The sequence below is a fragment of the Lissotriton helveticus genome, chromosome 8 (assembly GCF_964261635.1).
Source record: "Lissotriton helveticus chromosome 8, aLisHel1.1, whole genome shotgun sequence".
Lineage (NCBI taxonomy): Eukaryota > Metazoa > Chordata > Amphibia > Caudata > Salamandridae > Lissotriton > Lissotriton helveticus.
This window is the reverse complement of record NC_136069.1, coordinates 225246695-225264609: the sequence shown is the minus strand read 5'-3', so window position 1 is coordinate 225264609 and position 17915 is coordinate 225246695. Positions and strand designations below refer to the sequence as shown.

General features: G+C 48.8%; 1 protein-coding gene across 2 annotated transcripts in view; it reads right to left on the bottom strand.

Annotated features, from left to right (window-relative positions):
• HEPHL1 (hephaestin like 1) overlaps positions 1–17915 on the bottom strand; it is a 367396-nt gene that overhangs the window by 61097 nt on the left and 288384 nt on the right. For both annotated transcript variants that reach the window (XM_078656967.1, XM_078656968.1), the window contains exons 14-15: positions 4072–4212; positions 3307–3413 (exon numbers count right to left, since the gene is read on the bottom strand). In XM_078656967.1, coding sequence (XP_078513093.1) covers positions 3307–3413; positions 4072–4212 — 248 coding nt within the window. The remainder of the gene's footprint in view (positions 1–3306; positions 3414–4071; positions 4213–17915) is intronic.

The following is a 17915-nucleotide window of genomic DNA, read 5'->3' as shown; positions in this document are numbered from 1 at the left end:
GTATCTAAATTAAGGAGGGTGACTGCTATGGCTCTACAGCGTGACTAAGATCAACTAGTTTATAGATACATAATCGATTATTCTCAGAACTTGAAAAATAGATTGGTAAAATCCAGACAGGATCTAAAAGCCTTGTATTATTCTAAGACTATTGTGAACCAAAATACATGCTTTCAAAAAGTGTATGAAGAAAGTGAGTTTGCTGTCAAGTTTCTGGCGTGGTCTCTAAAAAACAGAAAAACAACGCTACGATTAAATCAATCTTCAACGAAGATAGAAATAAAATAGTAGACCAAAGGGAGGATATCGGGGCTGTTTTTCTCACACTTTATAAGAAAATATATTTGTGCCTATCCTTGCCTTCTTTGGCCTCCATAGAAGAATTTATTAACCTGATAGAGGTACCAAAACTCAACGATGTCCAGCAAGCACAAATAGTAACTCGTATTATAGCTGAGGAAGTTCAAGAGGCCATAAAGGATTCCCCTAATGGATGTGGCTGTGATGGCTTCCTAGCCGAATTTTATAAGGTATTGATCTCCCAACTGATAGAAATCCTAGTTGACCTATTTAATGCAATACTATGAGGAACTTTTGTGCCAAAATCTTTTTCTAAGGCTGTTTTGTTAAAAAAGGTAAATATCCCAATAATCCAGTATCATATAGGCCGATCAGTCTGCTTAATTGTGACTATAAACTGTTCACGAAGATTATGGCAGCAAGAATAACCATCTCAGCTCAAGAAGTAGTTCATAGCGATCAGTCAGGATTTTTGCCAGGGAGAACTATGGCAAGCAACACCAATTTCTTAATATAGGCAATTGATTATTTTACAAACAACAAGACACAAGCATTAATCATTATGATAAATGCTGAAAATGCTTTTAATTTGGTTACATGGAAAATACTGTTCGCGGTTCTTAGCAAATTTAATTTTCCATTACAAATGGTTGAATTAATGAAGAACTTATATAGCAATGCTGAAGCAAAGATCATAATCAACTCCCAAACTGTAGGATCATTACAAATTAAACTGGGAACTCGACAAGGATGTCCGATGTCACCTGTGCTTTTTGCATTATTTATAGAGCCACTTGTCTCTTTGATATGACAAGATCCACCAATCAAACCACCCTGGTTTGGAGTCCCCAAGCTTAAGCTTTTTACAGATGACGTAATTTTATATCTGTCTGCAGAGAAGCAAAATATCTTGAATGTATTTACATTTTTTACATAATTTGGGGATTTGGGGGGTAACAAAATCAATCATTCCAAATCTGAGATTTTTATTTTTAATTGTTTAGATCATATTCTTCTATTGGATATGCGCTGCCCCTTCTGTATGACCGGTTCAATCAGACACTTAGGGGTCTACGTGTCACATGATTCTTTGCAGTAATATCATCTCCAAGGCGAGAAATCTCTTAAAACAGTGGCATGTCTTACCACTCTCTTTGAAAGAAAGAGTTGCTGCTATAAAAATGATGATTTTACGTCTTTGTCTTCCAAGTTTTTTTATGACTTAGACCAAATGCTACGTTTTTTTGTTTGGTCTGGCACGAAACCTCATGCAAAACTTGAGAATTTACAGCTATTTATTCAAGAAGGTGGTCTTTCACTTCCTCACTTCAAAAAGTATTATCAAGCTGCCTTTTACGATTTTTGTATAAGATCAGCTACTAGATCTGACCTCGGAGGCAATTACTACTTAAAGCAAATGCTTCTGGAAATTGGGATACAGCTTATTCCATTTATTAAAATTCCTAGGCTCCCAAAGCGTAGCCGCTATAAGACGCCTCAGATTATTTTGGACAGATTTTCTCAGTTGAAGGAGGAATTTCAGTTTATTGCCTTCCATCCTGAAATTTTAATTGCACATACCATTAGGATAGGCCTCCATATAAATCTAAAAGATATAACAACTTGGGAAGAGGCAGGGATACATTGCATTAAGAACTTCCTTAAGGAAGGCACAATGAAATCCTCGAAGCAAATCAAATTCACCTATTCAAGACTCCACTCTTCATTACTGTTTTCCTTTTTTCAATTCCGGAACTTTTTAGCCAAATATCAATTTCCCCCAGATACCCTGGCAAATTCAATTAGCTTTAACTATTATGTGAAAGAGACCGGGGGAGTAGGAAACTGGTTCTAGATTCTACTTGAACAAATACATGTAAAAGTAGTACCACAGGTGCTGCAAACGATACAAAATACTATAGGCTGTAGGGTAGATTTGCAAACATGGAGAGCATAAAATACCTAGGGGCATAAAGCCATAAGAGGGGCTCATTTTAAATGTTTGGTTTTAACAGAATTTTGGAAGCAGATCTTCCATTGGCTTGACAACAAACTCCAAAAAAACGTAACCCCTGAACCAATTACGGTCTTTCTAGGAATTATTGATACACTCAACTTATCCATTCGACGACAACGCTATATTTTTATTGCATCACTTGTTGCGAAGTCATTGATTGTGCAAAAACTCGGGGTGGGATGTAGATTTGTGTTTGTTAATTTCTTTCAAAAGGGAGCATGATATAATTGATTGCTAGCAAGGCTATAATTACCTATATTACATATATTTAAATGTAAGCATATCAGACGCCTATTTATTATGTATTATGCAAAACTATGCTATTTGAATTCTGATGCGTTTGTTATCTGTGTTTGTTTTTTTTTCTACTTACTGCAGCAATACATTTAAAAAAAATGCAGAACAGTATGTGATGTGGGATAATAAGTGGGATGCGACAAAAGCAGTACTTAGAGAACTCAATTCTGAAACCACTCAATTTGGCCGAATAGTGCAAACAAAGAAAAAAGACCTAGAGAAACTGGTACTAGAGTTAATGACAAAGCATAACACTGGCTCTATTCATGAGACATATAGCAAACTCAGAAAAGCTTTAGGTGAATTAGAATTTGATGGTGGAAGAAGCGGGTCATAAACCACAATATAAACAATGATATTACAATAGAGGTGTGAAAGCAGAGAAAATGTTAGAATCCAAAATCTGTAAGGCCTGGATTAGAAAACACCCACAACACATATTCCTGAAATTGAAATTAACCAGACAAATCGCTCCATCAACAAAGAATGACTTGGGCCTCACCTCTGGTGGCGGGGAAATGAAAAAGGGGCTAAAGCTTGAGGAACTGAGTTTGAGTGGATGAGAGTTTGAAGGTCTAAACTGGTGTCATGGAGGCTTAGTGGTGAATAAAATTGCCCTATCACACAGCAGACTATTTACTACGAATCCCCAGCATTGAGTAAATAAGATGAATACTCCATGTCTAAATTACCTTCACAAACTCCACTGTGGAATAATAAACCCAGGTTATACAGTTGGGGTCGTCTCTGCCCGGACCCGACCTTTCAGGCACATTCCATCTATAGAGGTTCACTTCACCTGAAACAGTAATTAAAAGCTAGTGTAATAAGATGAGAATGAGAAGAAAGCCTAAAAGAAATGCTTTTCAAAGTGACAGGAAGATTTTTCAATTTCTGCCTTCTGGACAGCCTGTTATTTTATTTCACAGATAACACATGGATACGTTGTCCATTTTTCGTCCACATACATACATCTCAAAATGAGGCTGACACTTCCCTTAGATCACTGGGGCACAATTAATTTTTTTGGGTGTCTGTCCAACATTTTTCCTCCACCTGTCTCAATTTCTCAACTACCATCACTTATTTTAAAATCCAATATTCACATTATCATTCCATTCTAGCCCTGTTTCAAACATCATTGTAAACTGGCAAAAGGGATGCCACTTTCTTTTAACTTAAAGTTTTAACTTAAAGCAGGTATGAGAAGTGCACTAAATCACTATAATCTGCTTCACATCCTTGTCACATCACAAGTATTCATTACAAAGTTCTACTTGAAAAGTGTAAAATCATACAGAAGATTGCAAAATTCACATAAATTAATGTGTTTACAGAAAAAAACAGTTTAGTAATCCTTAATATTTAATTGTTGCACTTTTAGATCCCAAATGCCAAATTTATATTTGCTTTGAAAGCCTATGACTTTATTTGTATTATTTTTCTACAATACTCACCAGGCTGTGTTATTGCCACTTTGGTTGGTTTTCCTGCATCAACTTCTTCCACCCCGTGTGCATGGATTGAAAACGGCTTCTTGGCCTTATTTTTAAAAACAATCAATATTGACTCTCCGACCTCTGCTCTAATGATTGGTCCTGAAATAAATCATAAAATACCCATCATTTTCACTGCTAAATGCTTTTATTCACGTCTATGACCATTTTGGTTATCTTCATAAACCCTGTCAACAATCTCAATGAGAATAAAAGTCATGGCATATAAAAAAGATAAAGACTTGTTCTTTTAGGGTTGCAAGCATAAAACCTTTATTTGAGTTCAGGTAGCTTGAGGTGCCATATTGGGTATTTTACATTGCAACCTCATTTGAGCAGGGAGTACATTTGTGAGGAAAACTTTTAATAAAAGGGAATGGAGGTTTCACATTTAGCTCCTAAATGCTAGCTGCGGCAAGTTTTTCAACAGCGAGACTGGTGTAACTGCTTCAGACTACAGTACTATTGGTTGACTTTCCTGTCACTCTCATTTGCCTGCTTTACATTTGTGTTTAAGCTTGGCAGTTGTGTGGTTGTCCCTCCCATGGAGCATTGCCTCTTTACCGTTGCTTTGATTTGTTGACATCTCCCTTTCCAAAGGTTGCTTTTCAAACACTACTGTTTTCTTTTCTGTTAAGCACTCCATTAGAGTGCTTATCTTTTCAAACTGTCAAGCTAGTGTGCTTCTTTCCCTGTGCTCTCCACATTGCTCTCCACATTGCTCTCTGTTACCCACGTGCTTCTCCCTGCTCCCACCCTGTGCTTCTTCCTGTTGCAACCTGCACTCTCTGTGTTGCTTTAGCATCCCTTCCGTACTCCCTTGTGTTGCTTTCTCGTCCCTCCCAGTCCCGCCCTCTCAGTTTTGCTTTGACTTTCCCTCTCTTGCTTCTGTTCCTAACGCCCTTGCATTACATTTTAAAAATGAAAACGCTTTCCGTGTTTTATTTTCTTTTTAGTTATAAAGCCAACTCAGATCGATAACTAAAAAGAAAAAAAAACACTGATGTCATGTTGTAGGTGCATGCATGCGTGGTGTGTGCATCTACAAACTGATGAGGCACTCGTGTAAAAATATGTATTTAATTTTTCATCACGGCTAAACACCATCAGAAAAGCCAATAGGTCACAAGTGTGAGACCTATTGGCTTTACCATCGCTTGTCTTCTTAACTTGCCGCGCGTAAGGACAAAAGGCTGAGTTGTACTTACCATGATGTTCAGAACACACACATCTTAGCAGCGACGACTGAACCCACAGAGCTGCATTGGCTGGTGATTTAAAAAGGTTTTATTAATTTCCGTTACAACTAAACGAAGTTGGGTGCAACACGGCCTCCCTCCGGGTGCAATGTCGCTCATTAGGTGTGCGCCTTGATGTCGCTTTTTGGGGCTTGACTGTTGTGGGGACAGGCTACCTCACTCACCAGGCCTCGGAGACTACTGCGCCCCCACTGGATCCGTGCCAGTCCGGGCTCAGCCCAGGACGGGAAACACCCGTTACATCGGATATATCGCATCGCGCTGCCATTGCAACGCGGCAATTACATCGCGAGCGTCATCACATCGCATGTCATCAGGACGCATGCAAGTGGATCGCAATAACATATACATCGTTAACAGTTACATCGTATTCAAGCGAAATTGAATACTATTAAAGCAAAAATGAATCGTATTAAACCATAACTGTGTTTATTAAATGTAGCAGCGCGTTAGCAGCGCGTTGTGTTTATTAAAGGACTCAAGCAAAAATGAATCGTATTAAAGCATAACTGTGTTTATTAAATGTGAACTTATTAACGCAAAAAAAAGCATAACTGTATTTATTACATATAGCAGCGCTTAAACGATTGCAATATTCCCGCATAACTGTGTTTATTAAATGTAAAGCCTTAAACAAGCAAAGCAGCGCGTTGACGATTGAAATATTCATGTGATCTGACGGATAGCTAGCCAGACTTTGGTGCTGTCAGGCAAGGTTCGAGCCTCCTATCATCCCCTCAAAATATACATAAATGTGTTCAAATTAACACATCATATTTCATAAACATCTGATGCAAAGTGTATTTATCGCGCATAATTGTGGTCACAATGCCATTTTTTATAGCGTGGAATTGGGCCAAGGTGTGCGACATCCCCTCATTTAATAAACATCTGCTGGCTGGGTGGGTGGGAGCCTGGATGGATGGATGGGTGGGTGGCTGCCTGGATGGATGGATGGGTGGGTGGGTGGGATGGGTGGATTTTTTGTTAGGCGCCGGGCAATGACTCATTTTCACACCAGTGCTAGAACGGCTGTAACAAACGGGAAACACCTGTTACATCGGATTAATCACCATCGTCCAGTTACTACCTCAGCTGCCCCTTACAGATGGCCACCTATATTACTGACCCCATTTCTTCAATTTCTACAAAAATAGATGAATGACCCTTACCTCATATAAAGCACTTGGCTTTGTTGCAATGTCATTGTTTAAAACTACATTGGATATCTAAAGCAGTGCACGCAAAACCAGGAAAACATAGGGCAGAAGGGCACGCTCAAATGATCGCTTCTGATCAGCTTCCCACATAAACCTTTTTGGGAAATATTATTTATGCTCAGGTATGGCACGATGAACACATAGGGCACAAGGGCACTAAAAACGAAGTAGAACGAAATAAAACACAAGCCTACTGGACACTTACCGATTTAAAAGGCTGTCCACAGGGTAACGGCACAGGCACAAATGGGTGCAGACACGGTGTGCAACACTATATATACAATCTATACTCCCCACCGACCCATTGGCTGTGTGAAACATCGCGTTGTCATGTCGCGCGTTGTCATGTCGCGCGATGTCATGTCGCCGATGTGACACGCGATCCTAGTCTGAGGCCGCATTTGCGTCGCAATGACGTGCGATGCAAAAATGGCCGATGTAATTGCTTTTGCGATGTATTGGCTGCGATGCGAACGCCCGCGAGGACGTTGCAGCCGATGGATTGTCATACAACCAGGACACACACCCACTCAGAGCCCCCCCACACACCTTCTGGCCCATTATCTCTTCTCCTCATCAAAATAACTGCCACGCCCCTTTCTTTGTTCTGAAAATGGTAGGTAGCAAGCCATTTCAAATCTAGGGGCCTGTGGCCTAAAGAGAACTTTCTGAGGGCATGGAAAGAACAGCAGCCTCCTTTTTCATGGATGAGCATCCCCTAGCTCGGTTCTTATGCTCCACCTGTCTTTCTTTGATACTTCCTCCATTCTTTCCAAGCAGCATACCATATTACTGACTCAAGGTACACCAAACACAAATAAATAAGGCGCACAACTGCTCACCTGTTCTACATTCTCCACTGTGAAGTCCAGGCCTTGTCGCTGCTCCCTACGCTCCATGTTGGCCCCCAAAGCCTCACCGCACCCCTGGGGCAGGGACGGGGGGCAGTCTGCCCAGGCACAACAGCCTGGCTGGTTTTGGGAGGGGGCACCCCCTTTTGGAGGCTTCCTTATTCTGAGTGCCGGAGCTTTACCAGAGGAGAGTGAGACCCTGGAGGGGCGATTAAAAGGAGCAGTGTCCAGGAGAGGGGTACTCTAGAAAGGAATGGTCAAAGCTCACCCACCGAAGGTAAAAAGGGGTCTATCATTAAAATGAATGGGCAGGGCTCCTGAGAGATGAAAATTATCAACTGCCTGGAAGGATACTAACAGAGGTTGGGAGAGGGTGTTTTCTAAAGATGCAGAGATAGTGCTTCAGGGTTGAAGAGATGGCTGTAGCAGACGGTGAATCTTTGTCTGGCAAATGGAGAGTTTTCTGCCTTTAGAAGGGATAGGGGTAGAATCTGTAGGCCCCCAAGGATGGAGGAGGGTGGGGGCTTCAAGGGGAGGCTACCTCTGGTGACTGACATACAGAGCTTTTCACTGGAGGTGGGAATTTAGTGACCGGCCCGTGCACATACTGCAAGGAGTGGGGTGATCCGAGGGTGCCTCGCCACGGGCTGGGAGACGGTCCTGCGGGAGGGGTGACGGCTTCTGACTGCCGGGAGAGAGGCTGCACGGCGCCTGGTTCGGTCCTCCCCGCTCGCCCTGCCCTCCACTCTCCTGCAGCCGCAGCCTGTCACTGACAGCCAGAGCCAGGCACAGGCAGCAGGGAGGCGGGGTCCTGCGGGTGGGACAGGGCTGTCTTCAGCGCTGCCTGCTTGGAGACTGGTCTGTTTAAACCCACTAGGCTAATAAAGCGGTCAGAGTCTCAGACACCCGCCCCTGACCATCAGCTGCGTGGCTGAGATACTCGTCTCTGTCCGTCCGCAGAGCTAGCCAATGGGAGGAGGGGGCGAGGAGGGGGCGGATACCCGACCCCACAGAGAAACATAAGGATTTTGCTAGCGTATGCGTACTTCGTACGCATTTTGCTAGGTAAAACCTAAAAAGGGGACAGAAATGATCCAACTTGTTATCGTCCCATATCCTTACTGGATGCCTTCATGAAAGCGGCCAGTAGGATAATTTTAAATAGTTTACAAGAATGGGCAGAGGAGAAGGAAGTGATTTCCAATTTAGAGTACGGGTTTCGGACAGGGAGAGGTACCACAGAACAGGGTCTCAACCTTGCCTTGATAATTGCAAAATACACCGAGGCTAAGAAGGGGGATCTTTTCCTGACGTTCGTTGATCTAAGCTCAGCTTTCGATTGTGTGGATCACGAAAAAATTATGGAGCAACTCAGTGATGTGGGTGTAGACCCCCAGATCCTCCTATTCATCAAGGAATTGTATCGGGTCCGGAAGCTAGGGTACGGTTTGGCAGGGGGTGGAAGTGTTCAACTAAATTCGAAATAAAGAGAGGTGTGAGACAAGGGTGCATTTTAGCAGCCTTTCTCTTCACCCTCAATATTAACAGTATAGGACCGTATCTCAGCGAATTCCAACACGACTATCCAAGGGATGTATGACATTACAACGCATGCTTTTACATTGCATGCCTTTACAACGCGGTTTTTACAACGCAAACCTTTACAATGCATGGCGCTTTGGGGTGCTGGATTGTGAATAGTTTAATTTACTATTCCAACTCCAGTCCCCGTGGACACTAGGGAAGGTGTTGGATAGTAAATTAAACGTATTCCCTATCCTAGAGCGCCCCCAGCGCAATGCGTTGTAATGGTTTGCGTTGTAAAAGTTGCGTTGTAAAGGCACTGCGTGGTAAAAGTTGCATTGTAAAGGATGTTTCCCCTATCCAAGAGTCGGAGACACCCCGATCCCTATCCTCTTGTATGCGGATGATGCCGTAATAATGTCACGGACTAAGATTGGTCTTCAGAGGGCGGTAACAAAATTCGCAACATACATGAATGTAAGAGGGTTAAAAATAAATGTGCCTAAAGCATATACTATGATATGTGGAAGCAGGATAAAGACTATACATGCTATTTTCTTGGGTAAAAACAAGATTGAGCATTCCAACAGATTTTCTGACCTAGGCATCAACTTTGATAAAAATGGGACATGGCAGGCTGCTGCGACCGCAAGAAAATTTGCCTTTTCTAGGGCCCTAGGTGCAGTGGCAAATTTTGCAAAGAAACTGGGAGGGAGACACTATAGGAAAGTAAGGGCGACTTACAGGAGGTATTGGGAGTCACTATAGGAAGGTAAGGGGTCATCATTGGAAGGTAAGTGAGCCTACAGGAGGTATTGGGAGTCATTATAGGAAGGTAAGGGAGCCTTGCAGGAGGTATTGGGAGTCACTATAGTTAGGTAAGGGAGCCTTGCAGGAGCTATTGGGAGTCACTATGGGAAGGGAAGGGGTCATCACTGGAAGGTAAGGAGCCTTACAGGAGGCATTGGGAGTCATTATAGGAAGGTAAGGGGTCATCACCGGAAGGTAAGGGCGCCTACAGGAGGTATTGGGAGTCATTATAGGAAGGTAAGGGGTCATCAACGGAAGGTAAGGGAGCCTACAGGAGGTATTGGGAGTCATTATAGGAAGGTAAGGGGTCATCACCGGAAGGTAAGGGAGCCTACAGGAGGTATTGGGAGTCATTATAGGAAGGTAAGGGAGCCTACAGGAGGTATTGGGAGTCATTATAGGAAGGTAAGGGAGCCTTGCAGGAGGTATTGGGAGTCACTATAGGAAGGTAAGGGAGCCTTGCAGGAGGTATTGGGTGTCACTATAGGAAGGTAAGGAGTCATCAACGGAAGGTAAGATCGCCTACAGGAGGTATTGGGAGTCACTATATGAAGGTAAGGGAGCCTTGCAGGAGGTATTGGGAGTCACTATAGGAAGGTAAGGAGTCATCAACGGAAGGTAAGATCGCCTACAGGAGGTATTGGGAGTCACTATATGAAGGTAAGGGAGCCTTGCAGGAGGTATTGGGAGTCACTATAGGAAGGTAAGGGCGCCTTACAGGAGGTATTGGGAGTCACTATAGGAAGGTAAGGGCGCCTTACAGGAGGTATTGAGAGTCACTATAGGAAGGTAAAATCGCCTACAGGAGGTATTGGGAGACACTATAGGAAGGTAAGGGGTCATGACCGGAAGGAAAGGGCTCATGACCGGAAGGTAAGGACGCGTACAGGAGGTATTGGTGGTTATATGAAGGCCTAGGAGTCCCTGTAGGAAGGCATGGGGGCTTACAGAAGGTCAGAGGGCTCCTACAGAAAGCTATAGGATCTCCTAAAGGAATCCGGGGGGGGGGGCACTGAAAATGCAACTGAGAGGTCATAATACCCAGTCAGGGGGGCTCCATGGCGGTCTGGGGGCAGTGATAAAGCAGGCTGGTTGCAGGGGGCAGGGGTCATGGCCGGACAGCAGGTATCACTGCAGGGACGCGGTGGGGGCATGATGGGACAGTGTGGGGTTTCTCACCTGACATCTTCCCAGCTGACTCCCTTCAAGCCTTCTTCGGGGGGGGGTCTCCCCCGAGCTGCACCGCCTCAGAAGTCTGCTGGTCCCCGAGGAGTCCACCCGCGGCCTCTCAGTGGGAGCTGGAGGTATAGCGCCTCGTCCGCCTCAAGAGTGCTCAGGGAGGGGCAGCGCTGTAAGTGCCACGTGCACCCAGTGACCCCTGGACACCTCCAGGACGGATAGCGCCTTCTCCACGTGAGAGGCGCTCACAGCCTGACAGCAAGGCCAGCGGCTCGACAACCCCGGGGCTTGGCGGCAGGCAGCACGGCAGATAGCGCCTCGACTTCCGCCAGGTTTGCACAGAGAGCAGGAAAGATGGTGCCTCGTGTTCCTCAAGGGTTTACGACAAAGAGCAGGACAGGTAGCGCCTTGTTAACCCCTCAATGCTTTGCAGCACATGGCAGATAGTCCCTTGTCATCCTCAAGGCTTCATGACATGGTGCAGACAGAGCAGATAGCGCCTCGACGTCCTCAGGAGATGCGCCTCCTCATTACCCACCGTAAGCTTGGCGGTGCCTTGTCTGCCTCAAGACTTCTAGGCGCACACCAGGGTGTGTAGCGCCTCCTCTAGGAAGATCAGGGTAGATAGCGCCTCGTGCAGCTCAAGCTTCTTTTTGGGGCTCAGGGTGAACCCCGGCTTGAGCGCCTGGAGGCGCCTCCTCTGCTTGCGAGGCGCTCCCGGCTGGGGGTGGGGGGGGGGGCAGGAAAGGAACGGCCGGGGGGAGGGGGGGTGGGGGAGCGGGAAAGGAACGGCCGGCGGGAGGGGGGGGGAGCGGGAAAGGAACGGCCAGCGGGAGGGAGGGAGGGAGGGGGGGCGGGAAAGGAACCGACAGCGGGAGGGGGGACAGGAAAGGAAAGAAACCACTCACCTGGGGTATTGGGAGTCACTTTAGGAAGGTAAGGGGTCATCAACGGAAGGGAAGGGCACCTTACAGGCAGGTATTGGAGTCGCTATAGGAAGGTAAGGGAGCATTACAGGAGGTATTGGGAGTCATGACCGGAAGGTAAGGGCGCCTTACAGGCGGTATTAGGAGTCACTATAGGAAGGTAAGTGCGCCTTACAGGAGGTATTGGGAGTCACTATAGGAAGGTAAGGGCGCCTTACAGGAGGTATTGGGAGTCACTATAGGAAGGTAAAATCGCCTACAGGAGGTATTGGGAGACACTATAGGAAGGTAAGGGGTCATGACCGGAAGGAAAGGGCTCATGACCGGAAGGTAAGGACGCGTACAGGAGGTATTGGTGGTTATATGAAGGCCTAGGAGTCCCTGTAGGAAGGCATGGGGGCTTACAGAAGGTCAGAGGGCTCCTACAGAAAGCTATAGGATCTCCTAAAGGAATCCGGGGGGGGGGGGGGCACTGAAAATGCAACTGAGAGGTCATAATACCCAGTCAGGGGGGCTCCATGGCGGTCTGGGGGCAGTGATAAAGCAGGCTGGTTGCAGGGGGCAGGGGTCATGGCCGGACAGCAGGTATCACTGCAGGGACGCGGTGGGGGCATGATGGGACAGTGTGGGGTCTTTCACCTGACATCTTCCCAGCTGACTCCCTTCAAGCCTTCTTGGGGGGGGGTCTCCCCCGAGCTGCACCGCCTCAGAAGTCTGCTGGTCCCCGAGAAGTCCACCCGCGGCCTCTCAGTGGGAGCTGGAGGTATAGCGCCTCGTCCGCCTCAAGAGTGCTCAGGGAGGGGCAGCGCTGTAAGTGCCACGTGCACCCAGTGACCCCTGGACACCTCCAGGACGGATAGCGCCTTCTCCACGTGAGAGGCGCTCACAGCAAGGCCAGCGGCTCGACAACCCCGGGGCTTGGCGGCAGGCAGCACGGCAGATAGCGCCTCGACTTCCGCCAGGTTTGCACAGAGAGCAGGAAAGATGGTGCCTCGTGTTCCTCAAGGGTTTACGACAAAGAGCAGGACAGGTAGCGCCTTGTTAACCCCTCAATGCTTTGCAGCACATGGCAGATAGTCCCTTGTCATCCTCAAGGCTTCATGACATGGTGCAGACAGAGCAGATAGCGCCTCGACGTCCTCAGGAGATGCGCCTCCTCATTACCCACCGTAAGCTTGGCGGTGCCTTGTCTGCCTCAAGACTTCTAGGCGCACACCAGGGTGTGTAGCGCCTCCTCTAGGAAGATCAGGGTAGATAGCGCCTCGTGCAGCTCAAGCTTCTTTTTGGGGCTCAGGGTGAACCCCGGCTTGAGCGCCTGGAGGCGCCTCCTCTGCTTGCGAGGCGCTCCCGGACGGGGGTGGGGGGGGGCAGGAAAGGAACGGCCGGGGGGAGGGGGGGTGGGGGGGGGGGCGGGAAAGGAACGGCCGGGGGGAGGGGGGGTGGGGGGAGCGGGAAAGGAACGGCCAGCGGGAGGGAGGGAGGGGGGGCGGGAAAGGAACCGACAGCGGGAGGGGGGACAGGAAAGGAAAGAAACCACTCACCTGGAGTATTGGGAGTCACTTTAGGAAGGTAAGGGGTCATCAACGGAAGGGAAGGGCACCTTACAGGCAGGTATTGGAGTCGCTATAGGAAGGTAAGGGAGCATTACAGGAGGTATTGGGAGTCATGACCGGAAGGTAAGGGCACCTTACAGGCGGTTTTAGGAGTCACTATAGGAAGGTAAGGGCGCCTTACAGGAGGTATTGGGAGTCACTATAGGAAGGTAAGGGCGCCTTACAGGAGGTATTGGGAGTCACTATAGGAAGGTAAAATCGCCTACAGGAGGTATTGGGAGACACTATAGGAAGGTAAGGGGTCATGACCGGAAGGAAAGGGGTCATGACCGGAAGGTAAGGACGCGTACAGGAGGTATTGGTGGTTATATGAAGGCCTAGGAGTCCCTGTAGGAAGGCATGGGGGCTTACAGAAGGTCAGAGGGCTCCTACAGAAAGCTATAGGATCTCCTAAAGGAATCCGGGGGGGGGCACTGAAAATGCAACTGAGAGGTCATAATACCCAGTCAGGGGGGCTCCATGGCGGTCTGGGGGCAGTGATAAAGCAGGCTGGTTGCAGGGGGCAGGGGTCATGGCCGGACAGCAGGTATCACTGCAGGGACGCGGTGGGGGCATGATGGGACAGTGTGGGGTTTCTCACCTGACATCTTCCCAGCTGACTCCCTTCAAGCCTTCTTCGGGGGGGGGGGGGGGTCTCCCCCGAGCTGCACCGCCTCAGAAGTCTGCTGGTCCCCGAGGAGTCCACCCGCGGCCTCTCAGTGGGAGCTGGAGGTATAGCGCCTCGTCCGCCTCAAGAGTGCTCAGGGAGGGGCAGCGCTGTAAGTGCCACGTGCACCCAGTGACCCCTGGACACCTCCAGGACGGATAGCGCCTTCTCCACGTGAGAGGCGCTCACAGCAAGGCCAGCGGCTCGACAACCCCGGGGCTTGGCGGCAGGCAGCACGGCAGATAGCGCCTCGACTTCCGCCAGGTTTGCACAGAGAGCAGGAAAGATGGTGCCTCGTGTTCCTCAAGGGTTTACGACAAAGAGCAGGACAGGTAGCGCCTTGTTAGCCCCTCAATGCTTTGCAGCACATGGCAGATAGTCCCTTGTCATCCTCAAGGCTTCATGACATGGTGCAGACAGAGCAGATAGCTCCTCGACGTCCTCAGGAGATGCGCCTCCTCATTACCCACTGTAAACTTGGCGGTGCCTTGTCTGCCTCAAGACTTCTAGGCGCACACCAGGGTGTGTAGCGCCTCCTCTAGGAAGATCAGGGTAGATAGCGCCTCGTGCAGCTCAAGCTTCTTTTTGGGGCTCAGGGTGAACCCCGGCTCGAGCACCTGGAGGCGCCTCCTCTGCTTGCGAGGCGCTCCCGGCCGGGGGTGGGGGGGGGGCAGGAAAGGAACGGCCGGGGGGAGGGGGGGTGGGGGGAGCGGGAAAGGAACGGCCAGTGGGAGGGAGGGAGGGAGGGGGGGGGGGCGGGAAAGGAACCGACAGCGGGAGGGGGGACAGGAAAGGAAAGAAACCACTCACCTGGGGTATTGGGAGTCACTTTAGGAAGGTAAGGGGTCATCAACGGAAGGGAAGGGCACCTTACAGGGAGGTATTGGAGTCGCTATAGGAAGGTAAGGGAGCATTACAGGAGGTATTGGGAGTCATGACCGGAAGGTAAGGGCGCCTTACAGGCGGTATTAGGAGTCACTATAGGAAGGTAAGGGCGCCTTACAGGAGGTATTGGGAGTCACTATAGGAAGGTAAGGGCGCCTTACAGGAGGTATTGGGAGTCACTATAGGAAGGTAAAATCGCCTACAGGAGGTATTGGGAGACACTATAGGAAGGTAAGGGGTCATGACCAGAAGGAAAGGGGTCATGACCGGAAGGAAAGGGGTCATGACGGGAAGGTAAGGACGCGTACAGGAGGTATTGGTGGTTATATAAAGGCCTAGGAGTCCCTGTAGGAAGGCATGGGGGCTTACAGAAGGTCAGAGGGCTCCTACAGAAAGCTATAGGATCTCCTAAAGGAATCCGGGGGGGGGGGCACTGAAAATGCAACTGAGAGGTCATAATACCCAGTCAGGGGGGCTCCATGGCGGTCTGGGGGCAGTGATAAAGCAGGCTGGTTGCAGGGGGCAGGGGTCATGGCCGGACAGCAGGTATCACTGCAGGGACGCGGTGGGGGCATGATGGGACAGTGTGGGGTTTCTCACCTGACATCTTCCCAGCTGACTCCCTTCAAGCCTTCTTCGGGGGGGGGGGTCTCCCCCGAGCTGCACCGCCTCAGAAGTCTGCTGGTCCCCGAGGAGTCCACCCGCGGCCTCTCAGTGGGAGCTGGAGGTATAGCGCCTCGTCCGCCTCAAGAGTGCTCAGGGAGGGGCAGCGCTGTAAGTGCCACGTGCACCCAGTGACCCCTGGACACCTCCAGTACGGATAGCGCCTTCTCCACGTGAAGGGCGCTCACAGCAAGGCCAGCGGCTCGACAACCCCGGGGCTTGGCGGCAGGCAGCACGGCAGATAGCGCCTCGACTTCCGCCAGGTTTGCACAGAGAGCAGGAAAGATGGTGCCTCGTGTTCCTCAAGGGTTTACGACAAAGAGCAGGACAGGTAGCGCCTTGTTAACCCCTCAAGGCTTTGCAGCACATGGCAGATAGTCCCTTGTCATCCTCAAGGCTTCATGACATGGTGCAGACAGAGCAGATAGCGCCTCGACGTCCTCAGGAGATGCGCCTCCTCATTACCCACCGTAAGCTTGGCGGTGCCTTGTCTGCCTCAAGACTTCTAGGCGCACACCAGGGTGTGTAGCGCCTCCTCTAGGAAGATCAGGGTAGATAGCGCCTCGTGCAGCTCAAGCTTCTTTTTGGGGCTCAGGGTGAACCCCGGCTCGAGTGCCTGGAGGCGCCTCCTCTGCTTGCGAGGCGCTCCCGGCTGGGGGTGGGGGGGGGGGGGCAGGAAAGGAACGGCCGGGGGGGAGGGGGTGGGGGGGCGGGAAAGGAACGGCCGGCGGGAGGGGGGGGGAGCGGGAAAGGAACGGCCAGCGGGAGGGAGGGGGGGCGCGGGAAAGGAACCGACAGCGGGAGGGGGGACAGGAAAGGAAAGAAACCACTCACCTGGACTTCCTCGGCCGGCGGTCGGCCGCCAAATGGCATAAACAAACCTCGACGAGCCCATAAAAAATCCCCGCCCACCGCCGCATGACGTGGCCAAAAGGGAAAAATTCTCGGGAACGCCCCCGAATCTGGTCCGGCCTTGACGGACAGATCCGGCTCCCAATGGCTAGCCTCCATTTATGGAGCTAGCCAATGGGAGCAGGGGGCGAGTAGGGGGCGAGTCCCTGTTCCCCACTGTAAGACATAAGATTTTGCTAGCGTATGCGTACTTCGTACGCATTGCCAAGCAAAACCTAAAAAGCACACTGATTATGGGAGATGATTCAGTGGGTGGTCCTCGGCAGAATAATTCTGCAGGTACAACCTTCCAGTGAATATGCTTCCAAAAGATTTACAACCATTGGCCCAAAAAAAGACATTCTCTTCCCAAAAAAACTGCTCTATATCTGAGGATACAAACCATGAGCATTCCCTACACCTCTTATTGGAGATAATGATTCAGGTACTGGCCAAACAATGCTGTACACTTGGGGTGCTCCTCTCCTTCTTAAAAAAAACTTAGTGTCACTATCTTCCACAAACAACCCCCTGTGAGTGTTTCTCATTTCACACACTATCTTTATTCCACCACCAAAAATGTGTGAGAAAGGAAGCACCCTCCAGAGAGCTACTGATAGGTTCTCATCAGTGTGCTCCACTTATCATCATCGGTAGCCTCCACACCGTCTAAATTATATAATGTATGTGAAAATTGTGCACAACTTAATTGAAAATTATTGTGAAAAACCTGACATGCCTTCTCCGAAGGCGTTAGAGGGGAACAAGGCTGCTCCCTATATCAGAGGTGAACTTAGGCCCATAATGTTTGTCAAAAACAGTGGTTCATCAGGAAACTAATTATGTGTAATAGCATCCTAATGTATGCACGATTTAAATGAATCAGAAAAGATATTATATATATATCATAGATCTTTGCCCATCCCAACCATGTTGCGTTAATAATATAAAAAGCAAACCTATTATTGGATAGGATGAATTGTATGAATTGATTCCAACCACACGAAACCCTCCATTGGGCCTTCCATGCCTCCTGCCTTGCTGCATCTTTACCCCCTTTTAACCATGGCAGATCCTGGTCCGCTTACACCATCATGGAGAAGAGAAGCAGAATGCAAACTATCCATGCAAAAGGAGGAGGGTTGCCCTCTCAAACTTCTTGCTCACAACAAACCCCCTCACCAGTCTCACCATAAAGCTTGACCTCGCTGAATCTCCTTACTTTCCGGTGCTGGTCTCCCATCTCTACCTACAGCTACGCCAGCTGTATGACCCTTTTAATCCTGTGTCTGTCCATCCCAGACACAAAACCGACAAACCATCGTCACAGCAGTTGGT